Source organism: Chrysochloris asiatica, unplaced genomic scaffold (assembly GCF_000296735.1).
Source record: "Chrysochloris asiatica unplaced genomic scaffold, ChrAsi1.0 scaffold00132, whole genome shotgun sequence".
Taxonomy (NCBI): Eukaryota; Metazoa; Chordata; class Mammalia; order Afrosoricida; family Chrysochloridae; genus Chrysochloris; species Chrysochloris asiatica.
The window spans coordinates 489,293-504,436 of NW_006408650.1; the positions used below are offsets into that span (position 1 = coordinate 489,293).

Below are 15,144 nucleotides of genomic sequence, written 5' to 3' on the forward strand. Positions count from 1 at the left end.
CAGTCTACAGCCTGGGGAAGGGTGGTCAGTGTCCTGTGGTTCCCTGTCCTTTCCCCATTCCCTTTCATAATGGCCCTCTCCCACTGGACACACGAAAGGCAGCCTTTCCCCCAGCTGTTCCTAGCCAGGTGTCCAGAGTGGCACCTACAGCTCCACCCAGGAAGACTCTGTTTGAGGTTGTCAGCAGGGCTGAGGGTCCTCTGACACAGCAGTCTGGGAGAGTCCACAGTGATGGACACATGACTCAGAAAAGGCTGCGAACAAACAGTGCCAGAGAAAATGCCCGCCCACCACTGCACCTCCAGAAGTCAGTGGGCAGGGCCCCCAGCACTTACAGCTCTCAGATGCCACCTTGTCATTCTAGATGGACTCATCCTCATGCACACACCTGAGCCAACTGCTTACACAAAAGCCAATCTAGTCATCATTACACGTCAGTAAAATGTTGTCTTAATATTGTGTTAAACCCCATCTTAAAAACGTGTAGACATTCAGCACCCTACGGCCACAGGCACTGTGAAAATTAATGTTTCTGCCCATGTACCTGCTTCTGTTGCAGACACAGGATAGAGGGCATGACAGTCACTCCCTAGGGTCTAGACAGGACACATCTGTGGCCAGTGGGAGAGGGGCCGATCACTTCCCCGTGAGAGAGAACCCGTGTAAGCTGGCATCCACTCACTGCCATCAAGGAGACCCCTCCCAGACAAGGAGCGTCCCGCCCCATAGGGTCTCTAAGCACTAATCTGGCACTGTAGGATAAGCACACCACCACAAGGTTGGTTTGAACTGCAGGGTCAGTGGTTCAAACCCACCAGTCCCTCCTTGAAAACCCTCTACAGTTGCTCTGAGTCAGAACTGACTCAAAGGTATTTAACAACAATCTTTACGGAAGCCATCTTTCTCCCATGGAGCGGCTGGTGGGTTTGAACAGGCCACCTTGAAGTTCTCAGTCTGATGCTTAACCAACTATACCACCAGGACTTCTTCAGTGTACAGCTATTATTGTTGTTAATGAGTGCTGTGGAGTCGGCTCCAACTCAGAACAACCCTGTACAGGGTTTCGGAGGAGTAGCTGGTGAGCTTGAACCGCTGACCTTGCCGTTGAAACCGACCGTGTAGTCCAGCGCATTAACCCGCAGTGCCCACCAATGTACAGGGGTGGGCATTAAATCACTATACTTGTGCTCCATGGGCAGTAGTTTTCTCTTCCACAGACAGCTGTGCACAGCAGAGGCCGGGCTAGCTGATGAGTCACAAGTAAAGAAACCGACCTGTGAGAACTGCTTCCGGCCCAAGTTCTCTGCGTTTCCAGAGGAGCCTGTGAGGAAGTGGCCCAAGAGCAGCAGTGAGGGGGCCCTGTGGGCCCTGGATCCACACCAGGTGTTCCTCATCTAATCATTTCCACTGTGTCTTTCCACCCGGTCAGGATCAAGATCCCAGGTGGGCCAGAACCAGCCCTCCCACAGTGCAGCTGGCATCTGTCTGCCTGATGTGCTGCCCAGGTCTGAACAGAGCACCAGCGCCACTCCTGCTAACAGTTCCCCTGGAATGGAGCACACGGGGCTAAAGCCTCAGGGTCATGAGAGCACAGGCAGGCCCAGCCCACCGTCCAGCAACCGGCAGGCCGCACCCAGGGAGCCTGGGCCTTTCAGCACCCAGCATGGCGATCGAGCCCATCAGCTGCCCCTGAGAAACCCTACACAGGGTCACTGAGGGTCAGAACTGAATTGATGGCACTTCACAATAGCAACATGGCCACAGAAGGAAGCACAGTGGCTCCACCACACGATACGCACCAGACTGCAAGCCACAAGGTCTGAGACTTGAGCCCACCAGTCGCTCCATGGGAGGAAGAGGAGGCTCTCTGCACCTGCCAAGATTTACAGCCACGGAAACTCTATACAGGGTCAGTATGAGTCAGAACCAACTCAAGGACACATAACAACAGGACCATAAAAAGTCTTTTCCAACCTGTACCACACCCGATGGAGAAGGCCGAAGAACTGTGTTTGTTATTGTCAGGTGCTGTCGGATCAGTCCCGACTCACAGCGGCCTGACTCACAGCGGCCCAACACACGAGAGACCAGAACCCTGCCCGGTCCTGCGCTGTCTTCACAGTTGAATTATGTTTGAGCTCATTGTTGCTGCCACTGTTAGGGGTCTTCCTCTTCCTCATTGACCCTCCACTTTTCCAAGCATGATGTCCTTCCTGACAACATGTCTAAAGAACCAGGGGCAAAGTCATGCCGCCCAAGAACTGGAGCCCCTGAAATAAAGCCATGAGGAGCCGCCTTTAGGGACCAGAACCCATGTCCTCTTATCCAGCTGTCCAGGCCCGGGGATGTCACAAGTCAGGACACAGGACCACAGGCCACCTGGACCACTGCACAGGGCGAAGGCCATCAGAAGAGCCGCTGCCCTTCCATGCTCACCAGCAGAGGCATTGGGCAGGGCCCCAGCTCCCTCACCCCCGCTGCTGAGGCCCTCAGGAGCCACACACTCAGACAAAACACAGGGCTAAAGAAATGAGCCCTTCACAGTGATTCCACAAAGTCTGCAGGCTGATCCAGGGACTCAGCTAAAGCCTGTACATCAAAGGACTCCAGTGGACACAATCCCAGAGAGGGAGGAAAGATGAACTAATTGTGGCACTGTAGGATAAGCACTAGACTGCTAATCAGAAGGTTGGCACTCCTTAGAAACCCTGTACAGGGGCACAGGGCGTTGGAATCCACTCAGCAGCACTTAACAACATCTAGAATACAGGAATGGACAAAAGACTGCTTAGGAAGGCTGATAATGTGACCGCAAGGCTGTGAGACCCTGGGCAGCTTTGCTCTTTTGTGCAAATGGGTCAATGAAAGCCAGTGAGGACAACAAGGCAGCAGGTGTTTGCAGGTGGGACACTGCGCAGCCCCGTGTTCAGTGGGGCCGCGGGCAAACGCCAAGCAGACATGCTGTAGACACTTACCGTCAGTGAGTCGAGAGGGAAGCAGCAGGCCTCTTCTGCCCAACTCCGCCAGTGCCAAGCATCCGCCGTGCCACGCGTTGTCCGTCTCCTGGAAACTGACAGAACACAGGAAACCTGAGGTCAGTTTTTATTTCAGTGTAGAGTCAACTTCCTCAGATGGTCAGGAACACCTGCCAAAAGTGTGTGTCATATTCTCGATCGCAAGCCTCTCCAAAACCCATCAGTGAGTTTGTAAAAGCGTCTTGGCTACAGAAATGGGGGAGGTGGTGGTGGTGTACCATAGCGCCATGATCTGTACACTGTCTCCAAGGCTCTAAATGGTTATGGGAGCAGAAAGCCTCCTCTTATTTCAGTGGAGCACCTGGTCAATTCGACTTGCTCGTCACCCACTACGCTGCCAGGGCTAGAGAAACGGGGCACTGTGATCGAGGTGACGACACCAGAACGCAAGTGGCTAAACACCAACGCTTGGCCGCAACAGTCCAGAAGAGAGATTAGGGTCACCACGTCTGTGCTGTGCTCCCCGCCGCATGACCACGCTCACACCATACTCTCACACAAACGGCCTGCCTTCCCGCTCAGCCACACACCCACCAGGAAGTCTGGACTCAGAATATAACATGTGAGGAGAGACAGAGCATGAAGGCTTCCTGTAAATGACACCCCACAGTAGTGATGGAATTCAAGGGAAGAAAATTAGGGCAATAGAATGACCTGGCGAGAATTCCTCTCACCCCTTAGAAGACAGACAAGTGTTTGTGGAGACACACAGCCCTGATGCAGACTGGCTGCTCCCCCTACAGCGTGCTGCTCAGATGACAAAACCCGAATTCACTTCACCAGGCAAGCAAACTCTAGGAGTGAGCCCCTTCTGAATGGCAAACCTATGTTTAGGAAAGCTAACTAAATGCATCACCAGGGACACACGGAGAGGAGGGCACACAAGACTGCCCTGTCATGAGATCCCCCACGTGCCATCGTGTGTCGGGTGTGTCCCGGGACCCTGGAGCTTAGTCTACTAAAGACACAATCGCACGCATAGTTTAAAGTTCCTGATGTTTTCTTAGATGTCTTTCCAAAGGCTGAAGGAAGTTTAACAATGACCTAGCCTCCTTTCTGCAGTCGACCTGGGTGGTTACCACAGAAATGAGCAAGTTCATGAGGCCCCGGGAAGATGGTGCTGGTCCTGGCTGGGTAGTACTCCAGGCACAAAGCCATCTTCTACAAAAACACTGATGACGGCACCTCAGCCCCACTGCCATGCTCTAGAGGCTCGGACCAACTGCTATCCCCACAAAGGAACAGCGGCCATGAGCTCAGAGATCAAGTGTCCTGTGAAAGGTTACAGCTCTAATCACCTCATGCCCACCAGGTACTCTGTGGATATTCCCTTGTACAAAATTGCTGTCAACAAGGGTGTCTTCAGACAGCCTGTTCTTAACTGCAAGGCCCGCCAGGAGGCCAAGGGCAAATCTGAGGAGAGGTTCGAGACAGGCAAAAGCAAGCGGTTCTTCCAGAAGCTACAGTTTTAGATCTTGCTTCTTTCAATCATTAAAGCACTTTGTGCCTGTTTGGGTTTTAGAGAGTAATGCTTGAGACTGTCCCTAAAGGTGCAGCATCAGTTAGACTGAATCCAACCACCGTGCCCTGTGAGTCAAGCACGGACACAAACACCCACGGGGGAAGCACTTGGGACCAGACGCCTCTATCTTCAGGCTACACTTCCTGCTCAAGAGGGGACCCCATCCTCACATGCTGCGGGGGGGGGGGGGCAGAGGGATGGACCCTCCTCCCTGAGGTGGCCACCCTGCTGCCCGCTGCTGACAGACACCGGCCCAGGCCTGGTGAGCAGAGAGGGTCTTGGAGGACTCAGGAGGGTAAGTGGTCCTTCCTCCAAGGAGGTGTAGCCCCCCACCATGCCAGAGCATGGTGACCAAAGCAAGATCCCAACACTGTCTCGCATGAGTGGACATGGCACCGGGCAAGCCACACCAGCATCACCTCACAGAAAGGTCACTTCCTGTGCAGGAATACCAGCTACTTCCCACAGAGCCTCCAACCCTCACCCACACCCACAGCAATCCTGGGGTCTCGCCAGCACCAAGGGACAGCCACGCATGGCCAGGCTCCAGAGTGGGAAAGGCAAGGAGGGACGCAGAGCCTGTATCACATTCTGACACACGCACCAGGTACAGCGGACGTACCAGAGGGCTCTCTGCCATCCACCAGTTTATAGAACTTGGTCCTAAAATGCAACCATCCAAAATTCAGAAAGCCTAGGGAGGCACTGCTGCAGACGAATGCGTGTAGAGATGGGGACGGCTCCCTGGATGTGGTCCCTACAGGGAGGACCCGCGGGAGCCCCTGGCAGTACTCCTGGAGAGCTACTGGCTCTGGGCCTAGGCACAAGGGGCAGAACCGTGTGGGAGCAGTCTGCCCTCAGCCTTAATTCGCCTTTGTTGTTATTAAGTGCCATCGAGTCAGTTCTGACTCATAGCGACCCTGTATAGGGTTTCCAAGGAGCGGCTGGTGGGTTTGAACCACTGACCTTGCAGTTCAAACCGACCTTGCAGTCTAATGCATTAGCCTTTTTTTTCTTTAAGTTTTTACTGTGGATTGAGTGAAAGTTTACAGGGCAGATCATCAGTTGTACATTCAACAAATCATACAACTTGTTCGATCACTAAATTCACCTTTAAGAGACTTAAGAAAATGGAAAAGAAATGATGCCAAGATAAAGAGGTCTGGGGAATAAAAAAAAATAAAAAGAGAGATCTGAGAGCAGCACCATGCGAGTGCACACACACACACACACACACACACTCTCGGCAGCACGTGTGAACTGTGAGCCTCTCTGAGAAGCCAGGAGGGAGGAGGAAGCCCTTGGAAGGGCATGGCTGAACAGAGAGCAGGGTGTGCAGATATGGCTGCACGGAGGCTACAGAGCATCTCTGCTCCCACCTTGATGACTCATCGCCTGCAGCCCTGACCAGGACATCAAGGCAACGGGGCAAAAGGAGCATCCCAGAGCAGCCCCAAGAAGCAGCTGTGGCTCTCCTCACACAGATGACCAGCACTGGACATGTTGCTTCCTACACTCCTGATACTGACACTGAGCATGCTCAGTCCCCAGCCAGCAACCACCCACCTGAGGCCCAAAGTGCTGACAGTACAGCTGCCTCAGAGGCACAGCAGTACTAACGAGGGCCTACCACAGCGCTGCTCCTCAGTACGGATGCCACTCCCCTCGGGACAAGGAGCCACAGCTAGACAGCAGAGCACAGCCCCTGCCCCTGGGAGCACCGTGGCCCCTCTCCCCGGGAGCACCACGGCCCCTGCCCCTGACCCATACCTCAGGGAGCACCGCGGCCCCTCCCCCTGACCCCTCCCTCAGGGAGCACCGCGGCCCCTACCCTAGGGAGCACCGAGGCCCCTCCCCCGACCCCTCCTCCCGGGAGCACCGCGGTCCCTCCCCCTCCCTCAGGGAGCACCACGGCCCCTCTCCCCGACCCCGACCCCCTGGAGCACCATGGCCCCTGCCCCTGGGAGCACCGCGGCCCCTGCCCCTGGGAGCACCGCGGCCCCTGCCCCTGGGAGCACCGTAGCCCCTCTCCCCGGGACCACCGCGGCCCCTGACCCTGACCCCTACCTCAGGGAGCACTGCGGCCCCTCCCCTTGGCCCCTCCCTCAGGGAGCACCGCGGCCCCTACCCTAGGGAGCACTGCAGCTCTGCGGGTTTCACTGTTACTTATTTGCAGCCTCAGGCTGACATCTGAAACCTGTCGTCCCATACCAGCCCCCCTCATCACAGGCCAGGTACCAGCAGATACCCTGAAGTCTCAAAAAGGCCACCAAGACCCACATAGCACAGCCACAAGTACATGCAGCTTTGTCATTTAAATTCATTACATGAAATCCTGTCACTCTAGCGTCGGTTTAAGGACTCATGAGCCACAAGTGGCAAGCAGGGGACTGCAGTGGTCTAGATCATTCCACCTCGAAGAGCCTTCTCCTGCATGACCCAAGTCTAGGTAACCCTTACAGGTCGGTATCTACACCTGTGAATGGCTTTCTTTCCCTTGAGGTCTAAGGGCAGCGTATCAGAAATCACCAGCTTTTTCAACTTTGACTTTAAAAGATGCTCTGGGTTCTGAAGGTTATTCAATGGAACCAAACATAAAAGGTCTCAAACTTGAAGCTCCAGGCGGATGTCACATACCTGAAGCAATCCAGCATGGAGCCCACCACATCATCCGCCAGGTCCTGGGGAAGCCGTCCAGCCATCCTGCCAATGCTGAGAAAGAGATAGCAGGTCACTCACACAGGTCACTCACACCTATCGGTGGGCACACACGACTGCAGCCCACAGGCCCCATATATATCATCAGGGTGAGGGGTCCTGTCCCCATTCTGAGTCCAGGGTCTGACTCCAGTGGGAGAGCAGGATGGTCAGTTGGGCTGTGGACCTGGTCTGTATCACCAGAGACACAGCCGTGATATCAAGATGACACCAGAGAAACCAGAGGCAGAGCCTCCAATCCCGCCTGCCAAAGCCCACTCCCCTCTGCACCCCTGAACTCCACCATGAAAGGGCTATGTGGTTATCAGTGGGTGGGCAGTGTGGTGATGAGGACGGGCACACGCCTGTCAGTGGGGCAGTGGGGAGGGGGCAGTGTCAAGGACGCAGGGGGAAGGTGAACTATCCAATCTGCTCAGTGGACAAGTGGGTACATACCCTTTGGCTGCTGACCACCGAACAATCGTGTCCTTGTCCTTGAGCCCGGCCAGTAGCTGCTCTGCAACGATGGAGCACAGAAGAAATCAAATTCTGAGCTATGTAGCCCACTCCTCCAGCCCACACTCGGAGCGACTCAAACCGAAAGTCACCGCTCATCTCAGGAAAGAAGAGAGAACCTGTGGTTCTAAACAGTCACTTAAAACCAACTTCTGCCACCCCTCTTAGGGAGTCAGTCCAACAGCCTGGTACACTTCCCTCCACAGGGTCTTAGAGGAAGATCTGCAGTGGCCACACAAGTTCATTCAGTGACACCCCAGGTTCTGGGTGCCCCACTGGGTTCCATGTGAACCCCCGCATTCCATGAAACCAGATCCTCTATGATCCCGCCAGGTTCTGGGTGTCCATGTGTCCTCCATGATTAATGTGTCCCTCTGGGTTCTGTGTGCCCCCAAGTTCCATGGACCCACCCTGGATTCCCCATGACCCACCCAGGTTCCATGTGCCCCACTGGGTTCCGTGCACCTCCAGATTCCATGGACCCACCCCGGGTTCCCTGTGATGCACCCCCGGGTCCAGTGCACCTCCAGGTTCCTTGTGTGAGGAAGACAATGGCGAGTAAGTGCCAGCCACGAGGAGCACACACAGAGGAAGCTACTTCTAGCAGGAATGCGATGGTGTTTCCCAGCCAGCGATAGCTGGAGCCCGGCCTCCTGGCAGACGGGCCCTAAAGCACCGCTCCACGTGACTTCCCGCACCCCCATTGCACAGGGCGGTGGGTTAGGGCCAGCCAGCCACACACCTATCACTGTCTCCACCTCCTCCGGCACGTCACAGTCTTCCTCTTCATCAGGAGTCCCACTGTGGGGCTCATTTTGCCTCTGGGTAGAAAGCTTCAGATTCGCAGCCAGAGATCGACAGCCCCGCTGATACCTGCCACAGAGCATACACTTTCAAACCAGAGTCCTTACAACTCAGAGCCCAAAAAAGAAATTGTCTTACTTTAGTGACAAAGTGAAAATACCACCTCAGACTGGGAGAAACATATCTAACAAGGGCTTACTTTCCAAAATATATATAAACTTCTACCACTTAACAGCAAACAGATAAACCAAACAAAAAGTGAGGGAAGGCCTTGACCCAAGCTTCCTATCATTAGAAGTTACAGTTGGTGGAGGCCCTCAAGTTGCCTCAGACTCCTGGGGCCCTACACGTGCAGGGTGAACTGCTCCACAGAGTTTTCAGGGTTGTTTGTGATCTTTCAGAGGCAAACTGACAGGTCTTCCAAGACGCCTCTCGGTGAGTTCAACCTGCTCGTCTCCCATCTGCACCAACCAGGGACTCCTATTTAACCATTAAGGATGCAGATCAAAACCACAGTGAGATATCCCCCATTAGGAGGGCTAGCAGCAAGGAAACAAACCAACGAGTGTAGATGAGGCTATGGAGAACTGGAATCCACGCCCACTGCTAGTAAGAATGCAAAACAGTCCAATCAACGTGGAAAAAGCTAGCAGTTTTTCAAAGTTAAACATAGAACTACTATGCTGATATTGCTGTTAGTGCCTTCGAGTCAGTTCCGACTCACAGTGAGCCAGTATAGGGTTTCCGAAGAGCGGCACTACAGACCCTGCAGTTGAAATCCACCTTGAGGGCCACACCAGAACTACTAAATGATGCAACAGCCCCAATCCCAGGTCTCCATCCAGGAGAAGTGAAGACAGAAATGCTACCAGACTCCTGAGCCCCAATCTTCATTTCAACACTGCTCACAAGAGCCAAAGGTAAAGACAGCCATAATGTCCACCAACAGATGGATGGAGGACCAAACTGTGGTCCCCTCACACAACGCAACACAGAGAGATGAAGTCAGGATGCCTGCCCCGACACAGGCAAGCCTTGAGGACATCATGCTGAGTGAACTGCCCACCTGCCGGGCAGTCCATTCTGACACAGAGCAACCCTGGAGGACCCTGCCGCTTAGGGTTTCCAAGGCCCTGGTGTGGCTCTGTGGGGTAAGCTCTGCACCACTAACCACAAGGTCGGCAGCTCAAATCCACCAGCTGCAACTCGGAAACCATCTCTAGGGTCCTAGCGATGAGTCGGAATCAACTTGATGGTGCTTCACAACAACAACAACAACCACCATGACAGAAACCGCCACATCTTTCTCTCTCATTGAGCAGTTGGTGGGTTCAAACCACCAGCCTTTCAGTCAGTACTGGTCACTTTAAACACTGCCCAACCAGGCACCTGCGTGACAGAAGTCACTCACTAAAGGGTAAAGACTGTAGATCCCACTTACATGAAATGAACAAACAGGGAATTCAGATAAACAAGTGTGACATCGGATGGTGCGGGACCAAGCAATCTGATGTGTTGGACACAGGGTCAGTACGAATCCGAACCAACTCAGCAGCCCCTAACAATAATAATGAATCATTACCAGGCTGAAAGGGAGGAGAGGGGAAGATGCAGTGCTTATAAAGATGGTGGAGAAGGATTTTCGAGAACAGCAGGAATGGTGTTCTAACATGAAAACAGCCGTGTCATTGACTGTAAAGGGAAGGCTGTGCTGGCGAATGTTTGGGTGTACATATTTTCACCACACACACACACACAAAATCCGTTTGGATGATTGAAATCAACATGTTAACGTCACTTTGAATGCAAACATATGCTAATGAAAATCCCACACACTTTGCAGAGACTTAATAAAAAGGTCAGAAACAAGTATTCACCATCACCAACGTGAGCAGTAAGGAGCACAGGTCACACACCTGCATCCCTCCGGCCCAAACACACTGTGTAGGGCCAAGTTGCCATAAAAGATGTCGGAGAAACTCGATGACAAGAACATGCACAACAGAGTAGCAGGTGAGAGGCCTTCACATAGCTCCCTACACATCCCTCTTCACAGGCAGACACAGTCTCCCCAAGCCCAGTGAGTTCATGTGTCCCACCACTGCTCTTGGGGAATGGCACCCCATCCACCACCCACCAGGTCAGACATCAAAAACCCAGTCACCTTCGCACTTCACCTCCCATTCACTGCACCGCTGCCAACTCGGCCACGAACTTTCCACCCAAAGCCAACAGTACCTCTCCCTGGGCAGGGCCACAGCTTCCTAGACATGGTTAAGGACTAGCCACCACCTCGAAGCAGGAGCCAAACCCCACGGAGGGGCAGGGGGGCTTCACTCCAGCTCTAGGCCCAGCTCCCTGTCAACTTAGCAGTAAGACTCTGAATGGGTACTGAACATCTCTGTGCCTCAGTTTTCCTTTCTATGAAAGGAGACTGCTTCTGTTTAGATTCCTATGTAGATTCTAGCTCCGGGAATTGCAAAAACAAAAAGAAAATTGCATCTAACCACATCACAGTTGAACTGAAATGACAGGAGAAAGAGCAAAGTCTTAAAGGGAAGCAGACTAAGAAGGCCCATTACCTCAGGAGCATCAATAAGAAAGACATTAACAAAGGAACCCAGAGTACAACACGATGGTGTCTTTCACATGCCCAGGGGAAACTGCCAACCTGAAATCCTATATCCCGCACAAGTACCTTTCCAAAAAGACGACATAATAAAGATATTTTAAAACAAATAAAAACTGAGAAATTATCACTCTGAGAAATACTAAAGGAAGTTTTTCTGATTAAAGGGAAATGATCTCAGATGGAAGACAGAGCAAACATTAAAAACATAAATATGTGGAAAAATACGAAAAAAAAAAAATGCTGACTACTAAAGGAAAACTTACAACAATGTGCTACAGGGTTAGAAGCATATGTAGAAGTAAACTATAGAGTTACAATTAAATTCAATTAAAATATAGAGTTATAATTCAAAAGAGGAAAAGTGGAAATCAGTTTGCAGAAGAATCGAACAATACCCACATCTTCGACCCTAAAAATGAGCTCAATGAGGATTAAAGACCTAAGTGCAAACCCTAGAAATACAACCCTAAAAAGACCATCAATGAAAAAAAAGGAAAAAATTAAGGGCCCCGAAAAAAGGCAAAAAAGCAACAACAAAAAAGAACTAAAACACAAATAGCCGAAACAAAATACACGACCGGGACACCCTAAAACTAGATGCTCATGTACATCAAAAGATCCCATCAAAAGACTGAAAAGGAAATCCACAGACTGGGAAAGAATTTAGCAATGATATATCAAACAAGAGACTACTGTTTAAAATTTATACAATACTTAAACCCCTCAATAAGAAGACAAATAATCCCATTTAAAAATGGGCAAAGGACATGAACTGAAACGCCACCAAAGACGACATTCAGACGGCCAACAAACGCGAAACACCGCTCATAAGAATTAGCCACTGTTGTTGTCAAGAGCCCTGGAGTTGATTCCACCTCATAGTGACTCGTATAGCGTTTCCACGGCTATAAATCTTGGCAGGAGCAGAAAGTCTCATCTGTCTACCACAGCTGCCGTTGGGTGTCACTGAGTTGGAACCGACTCATAGCGAACCTATGTACACAACAGAACAAAACACTGCCTCCCAATCATCGCTACGGTGGAGCACATTACTGCTGCCACTGTGACAATCCACCTAGTTTGGGGTCTTCCTCTTTTTCTCTGCCCCTTCACTTTTCAAACATGATTCCATCTCCATGGACTGGTCTCTCCTGACAATGTCTGGACTATGAGAGATGACGTCTGGCCATGCTGGCTTCTGAAGAGCATTCTGGCTTGCTTTTTCCAACACAGATCAGTTTGTTTTTTTGGCAGTCTGTAGTACTTTTAATATTCTCCTCCAACTCCATAACTCAAATGCATCAATTCTATAGTCTTCCTTATTCACTGTCCAACTTTCACATACATATGAGGTGACTGAAAATGCCATGGCTTGGGTCAGGCGCACTTTAGTCCTCAAGCTGACATCTTTGCTCTTGAACACTTTAAAGAGGTCTTGTGCAGCAGATTTACCTAATGCAATACGTCACATGATTTCTCTGACTGCTGATTCCATGAGCATAGATGGTTGATTCGAGTGAAATACAGTGTTTGACAAGTTCAATCTTTTCTCCATTTATATGGATGTTACTTATTTATTAATTCAGTGGTGAAGGTTTTTGCTTTCTTTACATTGAGATGCAACCCATACCGAAGGCTGTGGTCTTTAATCTTCATCAGTAAGTATTTTAAGTCCTCTTCAGGTTCAGCAGGTAAGCTTGTGTCCTCTGATATCACAGTTGTTAATGAGTCTTCCTCCAATCCTGAGGCCATGTCTTTCTTCGTATAATCCAGCTTCTAGGATCATGTGCTCAGCATACAGATTAAAAATAATATGGTGAAACAACACAACTCTGACACACACCTTTCCTAATTTAAAGCCATTCAGTGTTCCCTTGTTCTATTCAAACAACTGCCTCTTGGTATATGTACAGGTTCCACAGGAGCAAAATGAGGTGTGCCAGAATACTCATTCTCTGCAATAGTGTCCATAGCTTGTCATCCACACAATCGAAAGCCTTTGTATAATCAATAAAGCACAGGTAATCATCTTTCTGGTACTCTCTGCTTTCAGCCATGATTCATCTGACACCAGCAATGGTATCTCTCATTCCATGTCCTTATCTGTGTCTGGCTTAGACCACTGGCAGTTCTCTGTCAATGGGCATCGGCAGCCGTTTTGGTATCATCTTTAGCAAAATTTTACTTGTATGAGATAATAATGATGTTGTCCAATGACCTCCGCATTCCGTTGGGTCATCTCTCTTTCAAATGGGCACAAATATGGATCATTTCCAGTCAGCTGGCTAGCTAGTTGTCTTCCAAATTTCTTGGCATAGGTGAGTGTCTCCGGTGCGTCATCAGTTTGTTGAATGATTTCAATTTGTGTTCCATCACTTCCCAGAGGCTGGTTCTTTGCCAGTGCGTTCAGCGCACCCTGAACTTCTCCTTCAGTATTAATAGTTCTTAATCATATGGTACCTTTTGAAATGGTTGAACAGCGACCATTTCTTTTTGGTGCAGTGATTCTGTGTATTCTTTCTATCTTCTTTTGATGCTTTCTGCACCATTCAATATTTTGCCCAGAGAATCCTTCAATATGGCAAGTTGAGTCTTGAATTTTTTCTTCAGGTCCCTCAGCTTCAGGAATGCTGAGCATGTTCTTCCCATTTGGTTTTCTAACTCCAGGTCTTAGTAAATTTCGTTATAATATTTTATTTTATCTTCTGAAGCTGCCTTTTGAAAATTTCTATTCAGCTCTTTTATCTCCTCCTTTCTTCCATTTGCTTTAGCATCTCTACACTGGAAAGCAAATTTCAGAGTCTTTTCTGACATCCATTTTGGTCTTTCTTTCTTTCTTGTGTTCTTAACAACCTTGTGTTTTCTTCCTGTATGATGTCATCCCACAACTCTTCTGGTCTTCAGTCTTTAGTGTCTAATGCATCAAATCTGTTCTTGAGATGGTCTCTAAATTCAGGTGGGATATGTTCCAGGTCATATTTTGGCTGTCATGGACTTGTTTTCATTTTCTTCACCTTCAGCCTGGATTTGCATATGAGCAATTAATGGTCTGTTCCACAGTCTGCCCCTGGCCTTGTTTTGGCTGATGATGTATAGTTTTTCCACCGTCTCTTACCACAGTTATAGTCAATTTGATCCATCTAGTGGTGAGGTCCATGTGTAGAATTGTCTTTATGTTGTTTAAAAAAGGGTATTTGCAAAGAAGAAGTCACTGGTCTTGCAAAATTCTATCATGTGATCTATCATTTCTATCACCAAGGCTGTATTTTCCAACTATTGATTCTTCTTCATTGTTTCCAACTTTTGACTTCTAATCACTAATAATTATCAATACATCTTGATTGCATGTTTGATCAATTTCAGACTCAAGAGGTTGATTTGTTGCTGTTGTTAAGTGCCATCTAGTTGGCTTCCCAACCCACAGTGACTCTCTATAAGGTTTCCTAGGAGCAGCTGGTGAGCCTACAGTGCTGACCTTGCAGTTCAGGTGGATCTTACAATATATACAGCGCATTAATCCACGGTGCCACACCAGGACTCCGAAGAAGTTGACAGAATACTTCAATTTCATCATCACCGACTTTAGTGTTTAGTGCATGTTGTTGTTGTTGTTAGGTGCCACTGAGTCAGTACCGACTCATCACGACCCTATACACAACAGAAAGAAACCCTGCCCAGTCTTGGGCCAACCTCACAATTGTTGCCACGCTTGAGCCCATTGATGCTGTCACTTTGCCAATCCATCTTGCTGGGGGTCTTCCTCTTTTCCTCTGACCCTCCACTTTACCAAGCATGATATCCTTCTCCAGTGACTGGTCCCTCCTGATAATATGTCTGAAGTGTGAGAGATGAAGTTTGGCCATCCTGGCCTCCAAGGAGCACTCTGGCTGCACTTCTTCCAACACAGATCTGTTGGTTCCTTTGGCAGCCCATGGCAC

The 15,144-nt window shown here is 50.1% G+C and overlaps 1 protein-coding gene across 1 annotated transcript in view; it reads right to left on the bottom strand.

The window, feature by feature from the left end:
- The window catches only part of TBCD (tubulin folding cofactor D), a 199,870-nt gene that overhangs the window by 138,001 nt on the left and 46,725 nt on the right, over window positions 1–15,144 (bottom strand). Inside the window, exons 10-13 of the mRNA XM_006869613.1 lie at window positions 8,513–8,643; window positions 7,711–7,771; window positions 7,195–7,269; window positions 2,976–3,070 (exon numbers count right to left, since the gene is read on the bottom strand). Coding sequence (XP_006869675.1) covers window positions 2,976–3,070; window positions 7,195–7,269; window positions 7,711–7,771; window positions 8,513–8,643 — 362 coding nt within the window. The remainder of the gene's footprint in view (window positions 1–2,975; window positions 3,071–7,194; window positions 7,270–7,710; window positions 7,772–8,512; window positions 8,644–15,144) is intronic.